The following is a 13,026-nucleotide window of genomic DNA, read 5'->3' on the forward strand; positions in this document are numbered from 1 at the left end:
TTAAACACTAAGCGACATGTGAAGCCCTACAGGCCACATTAAAAGCAGTTCAGGGGAGCTGTGAGTTCACCCGGGCCTGGGAGGCCCTGATTGTGATGCCCCAGAGTAAAGGGACCCTATACTTGGTACACTCACTAAACTCAGGCCCGGTAGGCCCTGATTGTGACCCCCCAGAGTAGAAGGACCCTATACTGTCAATAGAGACATCAAAAAAAGGCCACACCTCAGAAGCAGGGTTAAGGCAGGCATGCTACAAAGGAAACGCTACATTGCACTCACAGTTGTTGTTGTTATGTGCTGTCAAGTCACCTGCGATTCATAGCAACCCTCTGCACAAGAGCTCTGAAGCCTGTCCTGTCCTGAGCCAGTCTCACTGACTCCAATACACCTACCCCCACTGCCCAAGTTATTGTATCAATCCATCTCATCTGGGGTCTTCCTCTCCTGCACTCTCCCTCCACCCTTCTGAGCATGATGTCCTTTTCCAAGGATCAGTCCCTCCTCAACACGTGCCCAAAGAATGCTGAGACAGAGCTTCAAAATTCTAGCCTCCAAGGAGAAACTTGGTTTCACTCTCTCCAAGACAGACCTATTCGTTTTCTTGGCGGTCCATGACATGTGAAAGACTCTTCTCTAGCACCACAATTCCAAAGCATCAATTTTTCTTCTATCCTCCTTAGTCATTCTCCAGCTCTCTGATGCATAACAAATAATTGTGAAGATGATAAACTCTATCAGGTGGACCTTAGTCTCTAGACTGACATCGTTGCTTCTCAGTACTCTGAAAAAGTCCCTGACAGGAGATTTACTTAATGCAATTGTTGTTGTTGTTAAGTGCTGTCAAGTCAAGCCTGGCTCATAGTGACCCTATGTACAAAAGACCTTAACCCTGTTCTATAACTATTGCCACTTCTCTAAGTTCATAGAGTTCCCAGAGGCATGTTTAGGAAGTGGATGGCATTCTTGCTTCCAAGCCTGTCTTAACCTGTGCATGCCACCAGACACCGTCAACCGTGTGTAACCATTATAGCATTTGACACACTAATGGCACACCGTTCAGTAGCACAGCAATCCCAAGTTACCTGAGTATAGAAAATGACCAAGTAGTGCTGTACTACTTAGGTCAATGTTCATTTCAAACACAAGTAACACCAGGCCCTTGGGCCCAAATGAATTTTAAAAAACCCCAGGCCTGCACACCAGGCTCTCACTGGCTCTAACAAGAGGCTTCTAGCTTACAGCTCACTACCAACCAACCAGTCCACAGTCAACCTTCATCCAAGACAGGAAGAACTCACATTTCTAAAGCCAAGGGCTACACACATGTACCTTCAGCTAAAGACTCAGTCTCAAATGAATTTTAAAAACCCCCGGCCTGTGCACCAGGCTCTCACTGGCTCTAAGAAGAAGCTTCCAGCCTAATTCAATTAGCCTCTTGATTTCCTGGCTGCTGGTGCCTAAAGTGTTGACCGTGGAGCCGAGCAAGCTGTAACTGTTAACAACCTCAATCTCTTCTCCATCCATCATGGCGCTTCCAGTTGACCCAGTGGTGAGCATCTTTGTCTTCTTGATGTTGAACTTCAGTCCATAATGAAGACTACAGTCCTTGGCCCTTTTGCAGCAAGTGCTTTAGGTCCTCATCGTGTATCCTCAGCTCGAGCCCATGGCTAGTCACCGTGTCAACCCATTTTCCTCTACTTGGAACTTACTCCCATAAAGGATCTCAATACATTTGTGGAGCAGCTCAGGTCTCTGTGCCCGGACATGATTTACTCCTATAAACTCTGGAGCCTCCCCCAACTCCCTCTTACCTCCACCTCCCACAGGGCTTTGGAACTGGTGGCCGAGGTGGCCGACTGCCGGCCAGTGGTCCTCAGGAACACATGCTGCTTCTTTCTGTGCTCATCACAGGTCAGAAACTTCTCCTGCTCTGCGTGGAACAAACGCACCACGTCGCCCTGCAAGTCGGCACAAGGAGGGCGTCAGACACAGGTGTACAGAGCCAGCCGGAGGCTCGGGAGCCACCAGGTGCCACCTGTCCACCAAGCGCAAACTTACCCCCTTCAGTATGTCGTCTTTGTTATCATTCCACTTCATGAAAAGGACAATTTTCCAGCTCGTATTGCAGTTGACAGAATTGACCTGGAAAACCAATCAGAACTGTGGTTACTTCAGCTGCCCGCAATCACAACTGTGCCAGCCAGTCACCAAGGTCCACTAGAGGCCACAGAGGAAGGCCACATGCAGCCCCAAACCCTCAAGGTGGATACCAAGGTCACAGGGCCTACGGACCCAAGAGGCCTGTTCACAGCATTTGGTAACAAGCGGTTCCCTTAGCACCAGACACTGTGGATGCTCCAGCGATGACGAAAGGAACACGCTTCCTGTGCTTCTGGAAGCAAGATTTTCTTTCCCTCAAGGTTCCTTGTTCAGTAGCCAGGAAATAAAGACCTAACGAAATCAAGTGCTTATAAAACGGGGTCCGTTACAAAGTGAAAAAGGAGTCCAGGGTGTGGATTTCCCATGTGCGTGACAATCAGCACAGCAGCAGGCCCGGAGTGCTGAGTGTCAGTGGGCAGCCGGCTGAGTACAAATCCAGGACCTGTTAGTCCTCAGTGAGCCCTGAAAACAGGCACGGCCATCACCCCATTTCACACAGGGACATTGAGGCAGGGCACTGGTAATGACGGCTGGAGAGCTTGGAGCTGGCAGAGCTGGGATTGGAATCAGCTTCACAATAGGGCAAGGATTTCCGTCACCGGCATGTTAACCCAGCAGAGTTACCTGCAGCGGCTGAGAGGCGTGTTCCCACAAGTAAGGCATTGCCTGGCCAGGGCTGCTGACAGCTAGAAGCACACCGTGTGTGTGTGATTTCTTAAGTGATATTCATTTACTTGATTTTTATTTGAGCAAAAGTTGACAAAGTATTGGTTTTCCAGTCATTCGTGGTCATTTGGTTTTACATTACAACTGAGAGGAATTGTTTTGTACTGTAACTTTGGAACTGACCCATAGCTGACCCTCCAGTGGGTTTTCAGAGGCATTTAATTACACAGGAGGAGTCTGCCCATCCTTCTTCCAGGGAGCAGCTGGTGGATTTGAACCACGTGCCTTCATGATTGCAGTGCAGCTTCTTGCTACTAGGTCACCAGTGCACATTACAGTTTATTAAAGTAATTAATCACAATGGCTAATCAATCCCTTACTGGTTATGCCTTTGCCATTACACAGCCTATCCCTTCATTAATTCTGCTTCCCTTCACCCCTTCCATCCCTGTTCATCCTCTCAAACTCATTCCGTGTGTGAAACTTTCCTCAGCTTTGTCTACTACAGGTCTTACACCGTAACTGTCCTTTTGTGACTGACTGACGCAGTCTGTCCTACTTTCATCCACGCTGTCGAACGACGTATTCTCGGTGCTCACTGGTGATGCACAGACCCCACTGCATGTGACTTACCACAGTTTCTTTAGCCATCAACCATCAATGGATAATCGGCTTGTGTCTAACTGTTTTGGTAAGGAAGCCCACAATCACCGTGGCTGTGAGCGTGTCTGTGCGGCAGCTCTTTTCAAAGCATACCTTTGTTAGGAATTAGGAAAAGGCACCAGGATTACGTAGAAAAGTAGAATAATGTGTCCCTCTGGCCAGTAAAATGTGGTCCCAGGTCCTCAGCAAATAAAAAAGTCAGGAAATTTCCCCAGCTCGGTGGCCAGAGCTTAGAAAGCAGACGCGGATCAGCCTCACCTGTGAGCCGCAGTGCAGACCCGCACAGCCGAGCACTGAAGCCCTGACTCTGGGCTCAGCTTCCTCATCTGCAGGACTGGCACACAGCTCTCCAAGTCACTGCTGCAATCCCTGTCAGGATGCCCAAGCTCTAGGCCCAAGAAGGATTTTTTTCTTGCTGAAAATGTCATCTATTTGCAGACTTTGATTTTTCTCACCTCATTGCAGCCTGGGTTATCCACCAGCTGATGGCTGCTGGCATGGAGGGGCTGGCCGGCATTGACGGGGTTCAGAACAACCTTGTCACCTATCACCACCTGGAAAGGACCAAGGGAGCATGTCACAAGGCAGACCAGGAGGATGAGCACAGTCCAGACGGGGAGAAACCGAGGGCTGTGCACTGAAGACCCACCGTCTAGCAGATAAAGGGAGGTACATCATTTAAAGCTTGGCTCTGTATGGGGAGAGGTGAGCAGACAAGGCCAAGGGCTAATACAGGTCCCAGAGTCATGATTCATTACACGCAGATGTTTTCAATAGCAGCCCAAAGCAGAGTGCAAAAATCTCACCTTTACAGAACCCAGGAAAGGCACTCTTATCAATAAACTCTAACTTTATGCTTGTTAATAAAATTTTAATTGTGATTTTTATGAACATCTACAGAGAAGTCAGATTTTCATTCATTCATTCTTTCACATTTTACCCCCTGCCCTCCCTTCCCTCTCTCCAAGTTCATTGTTTTTTAAAAAAATATGAATTCATTATTGCTTATTTACCTACCTCCTTCAGCCCCCAGTCCTTTTTGCAATGATTTATCTCTTCTTTTGGGCTGTTATTGTATGTGTAATGCCTAATTATCTATTCATTTTAGACAGTTCTTTCTTTCAAAGAGAGGGAAACAACCCAAGTGGCCATCAAATGAACGAATGGAAAAATTATGGCATATTCATACAATGGAATACTACACAGCACTGAAAAACAATGACCTCCTAAAACATTACACAACATAGGGGGCCCTGGTGCACCATCACACTGAGTGAAATAGTTCAGTCACAAAAGGACAAATATTACATAGCTGCACTGTTAAAAAGCAGGTCTGACATGGGGGTTTGGGAGGAGAATAGAACAAGAGTGGATAAATAATGGCCACTGCATTGGAACAGATGAAAAAACTGTCTAACTTAATTTAAGAATAGAAGCAAGTTACTGCCTGAGTTAAGTCTTCAACTTTGGAAAAATAAAGCCATGATCTTATCTTCCTAAAACAGCAATTTTTGTATGTTCTAACTGTGACTGTTAGTACCGGTGAGCAAGAGCTGACTCACAGCTGACCCTCCAGGGTTTTTCAGAGGCAGTAAATCACATAGGAAGAAAATGCCCCTCCTTCTGCAAAGCCGCTGGTGGATTCGAACCATGTGCCTTCAGGCTGGCAGTGAACTCCTTACCACTGGGCCACTAGAGCGCTCTACTCTGAGTACAACTGACATCTGTCTAACAGCGAGTATTGTCTACTCTTGCTTTTTTAAAAAATGGCAGTCACAAGCCACTAACCTGATTTCACGGCCCACATTGGGATAAAGTCGAAAATGGGAAAACTTTGACAAAGGCTAACTGGTCAAGCCCATCTTCCTTTCTCAATAAAGTCACAGTTAACAGATTCATTTAAAGGACAGGAAAAGTACTGGGTTTACTGAAGAGAAAAGCCAGAACCAGGTTCAACTGTTGGTTGTTTTTTAAATTATAAAAGGGGAGTGGTGAGGGGATTTCCTAACTTGTACAATCACTGATTTTCAACGAGAGCGTCTGGGAGATAGATAGAACTGTTTTTCAAACTGCAAATGAATAGAGAAGGTAAAGATTTCAATCAAGAAGGCTCAATTTATACAAATTTTATGACCTTTGTATGTAAACCAATACAAAATAATAATAAAAAGAGAAGGTTCAACATGACTGGACTTTTCTGTTTCAGTATCAGTATTTCCAGTGCACCAAGGCTGTGAGAGAGGTGCACAGGAGGTGCTTCCGGGACCTGCATCTCTCTCCCTCCCTCTCTCTCTCTCTCTCTCTCTCTCTCACACACACACACACACACACACACACACACACACACACACACACCCCAAGCTCACACAGAGACGGCTCAACGCTGACAAACCTCAGTGACGACACTGGAAACGAGCAAGGGTTTGCATCAGATTAACCATCTGGAGAAGATTAAGGCGTATATTTCTTTTCAGTAAAAAGAAACCGTTTCAGAATCCTAACAAAGTCTGTAGCTCCTAGCACTTATGAGTATTCACAGTCACGTATGTACCCACCTCACGGCTTCCTAGTCTAGCTAACGCACGGCATCCGGCCACGCCGACCCCATGGGTGAGGGATCGACTTCAGGGGTGGGGACAGGCTGGAGGGTCTGTGAGTGCATCAGCAGATGAGCCTAGAGGGCAGTCCCAAGAGCCACTCTCTTCCCTGTGATGTCTGCGAGGTTCCTGCTCGCCCTCCTTTACTACGAGTCAGGGGGTTATTCAGAGAACAGAAAGGGACTTCTACGGCATTAGTGAACGGAGAAGGAAGGATACTCGCTGGAACATTAATAATGTGTGAAGGATGTTTCAGAGGAAATGTACTGAGGTAATGGGATCTTCATATGTTTTTTGTTCAAAGGCCTAATAGGAACAACACTGCTTTTGTATTTAAGTCACACTAGTGTCCAATTCTCCTTGTTTCCCAAACACCCGTTTCCATAGTGATTCTCTCCTCTCCATCCAGTCTAAACCCCTGGTTCCAACCAGCTGATCCCACAGCTGACTGCAACATCTAGTGACGGCCGCAGGCCATTTTACCTTCTCCACTGAGTCACAGCTGAACAGATTCATTACAGGACGGGAAAGCTCAGGGCCGGAGACCTGCCTGGCTGGCACTTACGCTGTCGCCAATGGACCGCAGTTTGTAGAAAGGCTGAATATAAAACCAGGAGCCTTCGTTCCCGGCCTCGTCCAGCGTCACCCGCATGGCGTTCTTCTCCAGCAGGGCTGGAAGCCTCTTGTTCACAGTCAGGTATTTATTACTTTTCAGGTGCAGGAGCTGGAAGTCCACAGGAGAACAAGGTGAGAGTCGGTAAGTCTGAATTCCCCACCACTGCTCTCAGTCACATCAAATATGGATCAAACGTTCGTCCTACCACCAGCTTCTGAGGAGGAAGGCTGCCCCTCCCCAGCTGCCTACAGCTGGACATCACCAAGAACGAAGAGTGTGGCGAGGGGTAGGAGGAGGCAGAGGAGAAAAAGGTTTTCTTTCCTCCCAGCGTGGCTTTGAACGACGTGATGGGCAAGGCCATGCTGGTGGGCAGGACTCAACAACGGGGACAAGGACGAAGGAATACAGTCCACACAGTCCTTGACATCCAGGCGGAGCTAAGGCCGGGCAGGAGGAAGCCTCTGGATAACAGCGTGGGGCGGCCGTTCTAGGTCTGTCATTTCACTAGAGAGAACAAGACTTCCCAAGCAATTAACTCTTGATCTTGGACAGCAGTTATGGAAGAAGAGAAGAGGCTGGAGCTTGGGATGGGGAACAACCTGTCGGACAGCAGGTCTGGATCAGGGAGCTGGTCAAGGATTCCTACCTCAACAGGCTGTGAGGGGAGAGAGAAGTGAGACGAGAGAGTGCCCAGTCCTGGGAGAGGAAACAGCAGCGTGGGCTCTAGTGCTAAACGCCAGCACCTCTGTTTTCCCTGATGCCAGATTCAGCTCTCGAACAATCTCTGGAGACTCCCACGATGTCCAGCGTGGTTGCTGGAGGTAGTGGGGCGCCTCGTCTGATTCAGGAGTCTGCCACCCCCTGGACATGACCGGCCCCCTTTCCAAGCCTTACAGTTACAGTCCCACTCAGAACTGGGCTAGTGCACCCTGCACCCATCCGCGTGCTGGACACAGGGCTGTCCAGTACACCAGCTTTACCTACAAGAGGGCCCCAGGGTTGAGGCTTGGGGAAGTACTGATGACTTTGCCCAGGTCATTGCACACAGAGGTTACTCTGTGATATGTGTTTCTCAATCACCCTAAGAAACTTGTATCACTCACCATTCTGCTAGCCAGAAAACTGAAGCATGACAAGATTTCTCGAAAGCCTTCTAAGAGTGTGTTCTTAACTCTTTTTCCCCTCTTTCTTTTTCAGTTCAAACTATATTCCTCAATTAAGCAAAATCTAGTGCTTACAGAATGTGTTTCAGGGCCCCAGCCTGGCCCATTAATAAAGCTAGTATGTTGATCCATCTAGCCTCTGGGGTCCATTCTTAACTGGACAGAACTTGAGGGAGGGGGATAGGAAATGAGGCCAGCTGGCATGATCAAAATTCAAAAAGATTTGGGGGACTACTATCATTATTTCAAAAGGCCAAATAAATAGCTCTGGGTGCAATCCTTGGAGAATTCTGCTGCTAACCCAAAGGCCACATTAATCTGGTGGTTCAAATTCACTCGCCAGCCGCTTCACACGGCAAAGAAGGTCAATCCCTCCTCATGTGATTTACAACCTCCAAAACCCCACTGGGCAGCAAGCTATGGAGAGGTTCCACCTCAGGGCAGTAGGCTTCACTATTAAGAGCTCTGCTGGTGCACACGGACGTGCACTGGTAAGTCAACGTCGACGCTTCTCTGGTGGTTCAAATCCACTGTCGTATCAGTGAGAGACTAGCTCACGTCTATCTGATGAGAGAACGGACCATGTCTATCTGGTGACAGAATGGACCATGTCTATCTGATAAGAGAACCGGACCATGTCTATCTGGTAAAGGGTCAAATCGAGAGGTGCCAAATTTGGTATCCGGCTTCCTCAAGCTGAGATGGACCCAAGAAGACCCAAGCTAAGCTCAAGGCAGCTGCTGCCCAGAGTTCCTCTAGCTTCCTGCAGACCTGAAAGCATGAAGGAGAGGTGGGGAAGCAAACACCACAAGTTGTGGGAAAGGGCTGGGAACCATCACATATCTCTTATCAGGAGGTCAGACCAACAGCTGCTGACCAAACACAGAAGGAACACTGGAGCTGATTTCCAGTAACAAGGAACCTTTCACAGAAGACACACAAGGTCACGAGACAGGAGGGCAACAAGCATGACATAACCCTTCATTAAAACAATAATAAATGTGAATCTCCAAGCAGATACACAGGCAAACAGGCAAGACAGACAGAAAAGGCAGGTAAAAGGACTGCATGTCAATACAGCAGTTGGCAGATATTTTGGCATTCGTGTTAATGTACACTGTAAACAGATCCACGTGCACAGTCCAGCTAATAGGGGCCGGCGTAGTGGAAGCTTCTCAGTCATTACTACCCACCCTGAGGGGATGAAGGGCTGGGTCTGGAGCTTTGAGACCATGGTCTTAGGAAACAGGAAGGGCAACTGGCCCAACAATCCCTGAGGACAATGTTCTATCCCACTAAAGCCTTTGGGGTCTTAAGAGCTGAAGTGCAACTGCTGGCCTCTCCCTGCCAGGAGCGAAGGAAAGAGAAGAAAAACAAGGAAGTACAGAAACAGCCCAAAGGGCCAACAGACAGCGTGGACCTCGTCTTCTATGACACAGAGACCAGCACGAGACAGCGTCCAGCTACCAACACAGGCCCTTGTAAAGAGAGCCGCAGGATGAGACCCTGCCCAGTGTGGGGGACACGGAACGAAAACTCCCAACACATAAAAAGGCCAGGTTGGTGTGAAGACTGTAGGAACACCGTCATCCCTCGTCACTTCGGAATCCAAACAGAAACTCCGGCTGTGGTTCACAATTCAGTCCAGCAGCCGATGGCCGATAACGTGACCAGTAACACCGGGCAGCACTCACTCCAAGGACACACGCTCCAAAGAGCAGCGTGTGCCCACGGACATTCCCAGAGAGCAGGAAGAAGTGTCAGAGAAGGACTGACAGAAGTGAAATGTATAAGGAGAAGGTGGCAGAGTGCGGCTGCATGTGGGTTTGGAAATCAATGTTACAAAACATGGGATGGTTGGATGAAAGATCAATTTGTTTTATAGGCTTTTACTCAACTCACAATTTTAAAAAATAAAGACATAAAAAACCTGCGAGACCTAGGCTCCATTTCAGGGACTCCAAATCCCATTTTAAATATCTGAACCAGGTTATCAGGGCTGAGGAACTCAATGCTTGCACTAAGAAAGAGCCAATTAAAAGGGGCAAGTGTCTCTCATGTGAACAAGATATGGTCCCCATGCAGGAAATGGCTGTCTGTGCAGAGTCCTGCAAAGGGGTCTGGCCTTGCTTCCCGGGTTCGATTCTTCCCGTTTCATACCCTGTAGAGTCCAAGTGCAGGAGAGAAACACCCAGAACGCACCTGGATCACGTTGCCGTACTGGATGACAGTCCCCAGCAGCTTCCTGTTTTCCGTCTCATTCTGCTTCTTCTCCAAGTCTGCCGCATGCTGGACGGGGAGTGGAAGAGGCACAGAACAAACCTCACCAGTCAGCGATAATAAGTACAAGAACCACAGGAAGAGTTCACACTCCGACATACCCCGAGGTTCAGAAACCCAGGCCCCTCGGCGTTAGCTGTGGGGTCCTCTTCAGTTCTCCTTCATGGCCAACTCAACGGGTGAGGTGACGTCAAAAGCTTATGTGAGGGAACCTGCATGGCCCGTCATCATTTGTCAAAAACTATTTATGGCTTTAGAGTAAAAACCAATACTGACCTGAACTCTGGGTTTTTTTTCACATCGGGGTTTTAAGTCTTTTAAAGTGTTATTTCACATCCATGAGTCTCCATTTTTGCTTCTGTAAAATGAGAGTAAACCTCCCCCAAATCACTCAGCACAGCCAGGCGGACCCTGGAGTCCTGAGAAGGGTCAACTGGTAGTGTTAAATGTTAGCTTATTTCTTCTTCAAAGTCTTTCCTTAAGGGAAGTATCTATCTTCATTTTAAAGAAGAAACGGATTCAGAAAGATTAAAACTTAGTTGGATGATGGCACACCGTTACACTATTTCTTCTACTTCTGTGTGCTCCTGAACTTTTCCTCAATAATCTATCTTCTAAAAGTCACAGAGGAATTAGGTCACAGACACACTCCGCAAACCCACATCTGGGAGTGGAAAGAAGGTCCGGGACTGCTCTGCCAGTGACATCATCGTACATTTATTCTTTCTTCAGTACACTATGAAAGTCCTGTTAACGTACAATAACAATACCAAAAGAGAACCACTTTCATCCTAGGCAATAAGCAAAGTACTGTCCCAATCTGTCAAAAAACAAAAAGCAAAACAAGAAATTTGTTATCTAATCTGGTGGATGCACCGGGCTATACGAGGAGGAATGTGGCATCAGGACTGGTGGAAGAATCATCAACAACCTGCGTTATGCAGATGACACAACCCTGCTTGTTGAAACTGAGGAGGACCTGAAGCGCTTGCTGCAGAAGATCAAGGACTACAGCCTCCTATATGGATTGAAGCTCAACATCAAGAAAACAAAGATTCTCACCACTGGGCCAATTGGCAGCATCAGTATGGATTATGAAGAGATTGAGATAGTTAACAGTTTTAGCTTACTTGGCTCCACAGTCAACACTCTTGGTAACAGCAGCCAGGAAATCAAGAGACGAATTGCATTCGGAAAGTCAGCTGTGAGGAACCTCTCAAGAGCACTGAAGAGCAACGACGTCAGGCTGGAGACTAAGGTGTGCCTGATCCAGGATACAGTATTCGCAATTACGTGCTATGTGTCAGAGTTGGACAGTGAATAGGGATGATAGAAAGAGAATTGATGCCTTTGAGCTGTGGTGCTGGAGAAGAGTGTTGAATATACCATGGACTGCTAGGAGAACAAACAGGTTTGTCCTGGAGAAGGTGAAGCCGGAATGCTCCTTGGAGTCAAGGATTCTGAAACTTAGTGTGACATACTTTGGGCATGTTGCGAGGAGGGACCAGTCCTTGGGGGGGGACATCATGTTTGACAGTGAAGGAGAAGAAGACCTTTGGTGAGATGGATCGATTCTGTGAGTGGAGTGATGGGAATGAGTGCGTTTGAGATGGCTGGGTTGGCACAGAATAGAACAGCGTTTAGAGCTCTTGTACATAGGGTCACTTTGAGTCGCAAGCGACTTGACGGCACATCACAACAACAATCTGGCGGATGGTTAAGAATGTGATTGATCAGCTGTATCCTTCACAGTTTGCAGCGTTCTCTTCCTGGAGGGCCCTTCCCAACGCCTTTCAATATGTGCAGAGCCTGTTCTTACGGCAAGATGCTGTGAGATGGCAATGGGTGATGGGTCTTCCTCCTCAGATGACGGGTCTGTATTTTCACAGTGAAGAGCCCTCATGGTTTTGCTCCACAACACATTGCCTTTATGAGGCAACCTTAAACCATAGAGAAACCAAATTACAGAAGGGGGAAGGACCTGCCTGCTCAGGGATCAGCTCTTGAATCCCCTTCAGAGACCTCCCTCCTCTCTATTTTCAGTCATGGTGAAGAATAAAATCACAGAGACAGAAGCAGGTCAGGAAACACCGGTGTAGGTAACATCCTCACCATAAAACAAAACTCAAATGTGTTCTCATTGTGCTGATGCCAATTCATGGTGACCCCACACAGAAGTGTCCTCCAGAGGGGCTGCCATGGGCAATCCTTTTTTAAGTAGCTCACCAGGCCCTTCTAGGCAGACATACCATAGACCACCAAGAAAACAAATCGGTCTGTCTTGGAGAGGGCGAAACCAAGTCTCTCCTTGGAGGCTAGGAATTTGAAGCTCTGCCTCTCTTACTTGGGGCATGTGGCCAGGAGACATTGGTCCTTGGAGAAGGACATCATGCTCAAAAGTGTGGACGGACAGTGCAGGAGAGGGAGATCGCAGATGAAATGAATTGATAGAGTAAATGGGAAAATAGAGGTCGGTCTGTCAGAATTAGTGAGACTGGCTCAGGACACGGCAGGGTTCAGAGCTGCTGTCCATGGGGTCGCTATGCATCACAGGCAATTCGATGGTACATAACAATTACATACTATGACAGGTGTGGAACCAGGAGTGGCATCCACTTCCTAAATAACATGCCTCCAAAACTCTATGAACTTTGATAAATGTCAATAGTTGTAGAGAGGCTTCAGGCCTTTTGCTGACAGGGCCGATATGAGTTGTACTCAATTCGAAGGCAATCAATGACAACAACAACAAGGTGAATATTGTCCTGATCTTGATGTTATGTGCCGTCAAGTCCCTTGTGACTCATAGTGACCCTGTATACAACAGCCCTAACCTTTGCTCTATCCTGAGCCAACCTTATTGTCTCTGACACACCCACCC

At 47.6% G+C, this 13,026-nt stretch overlaps 1 protein-coding gene across 3 annotated transcripts in view; it reads right to left on the reverse strand.

Annotated features, from left to right (window-relative positions):
* ITPR1 (inositol 1,4,5-trisphosphate receptor, type 1) overlaps positions 1 to 13,026 on the reverse strand; it is a 321,128-nt gene that overhangs the window by 200,623 nt on the left and 107,479 nt on the right. For all 3 annotated transcript variants that reach the window (XM_006897081.1, XM_006897079.1, XM_006897080.1), the window contains exons 4-8: positions 10,068 to 10,154; positions 6,652 to 6,810; positions 3,945 to 4,043; positions 2,059 to 2,142; positions 1,812 to 1,958 (exon numbers count right to left, since the gene is read on the reverse strand). In XM_006897081.1, the coding sequence (XP_006897143.1) occupies positions 1,812 to 1,958; positions 2,059 to 2,142; positions 3,945 to 4,043; positions 6,652 to 6,810; positions 10,068 to 10,154 (576 nt within the window). The remainder of the gene's footprint in view (positions 1 to 1,811; positions 1,959 to 2,058; positions 2,143 to 3,944; positions 4,044 to 6,651; positions 6,811 to 10,067; positions 10,155 to 13,026) is intronic.

Source organism: Elephantulus edwardii, unplaced genomic scaffold, assembly GCF_000299155.1.
Source record: "Elephantulus edwardii isolate Elephantulus edwardi_28Jun2011 unplaced genomic scaffold, EleEdw1.0 scaffold00200, whole genome shotgun sequence".
NCBI lineage: Eukaryota > Metazoa > Chordata > Mammalia > Macroscelidea > Macroscelididae > Elephantulus > Elephantulus edwardii.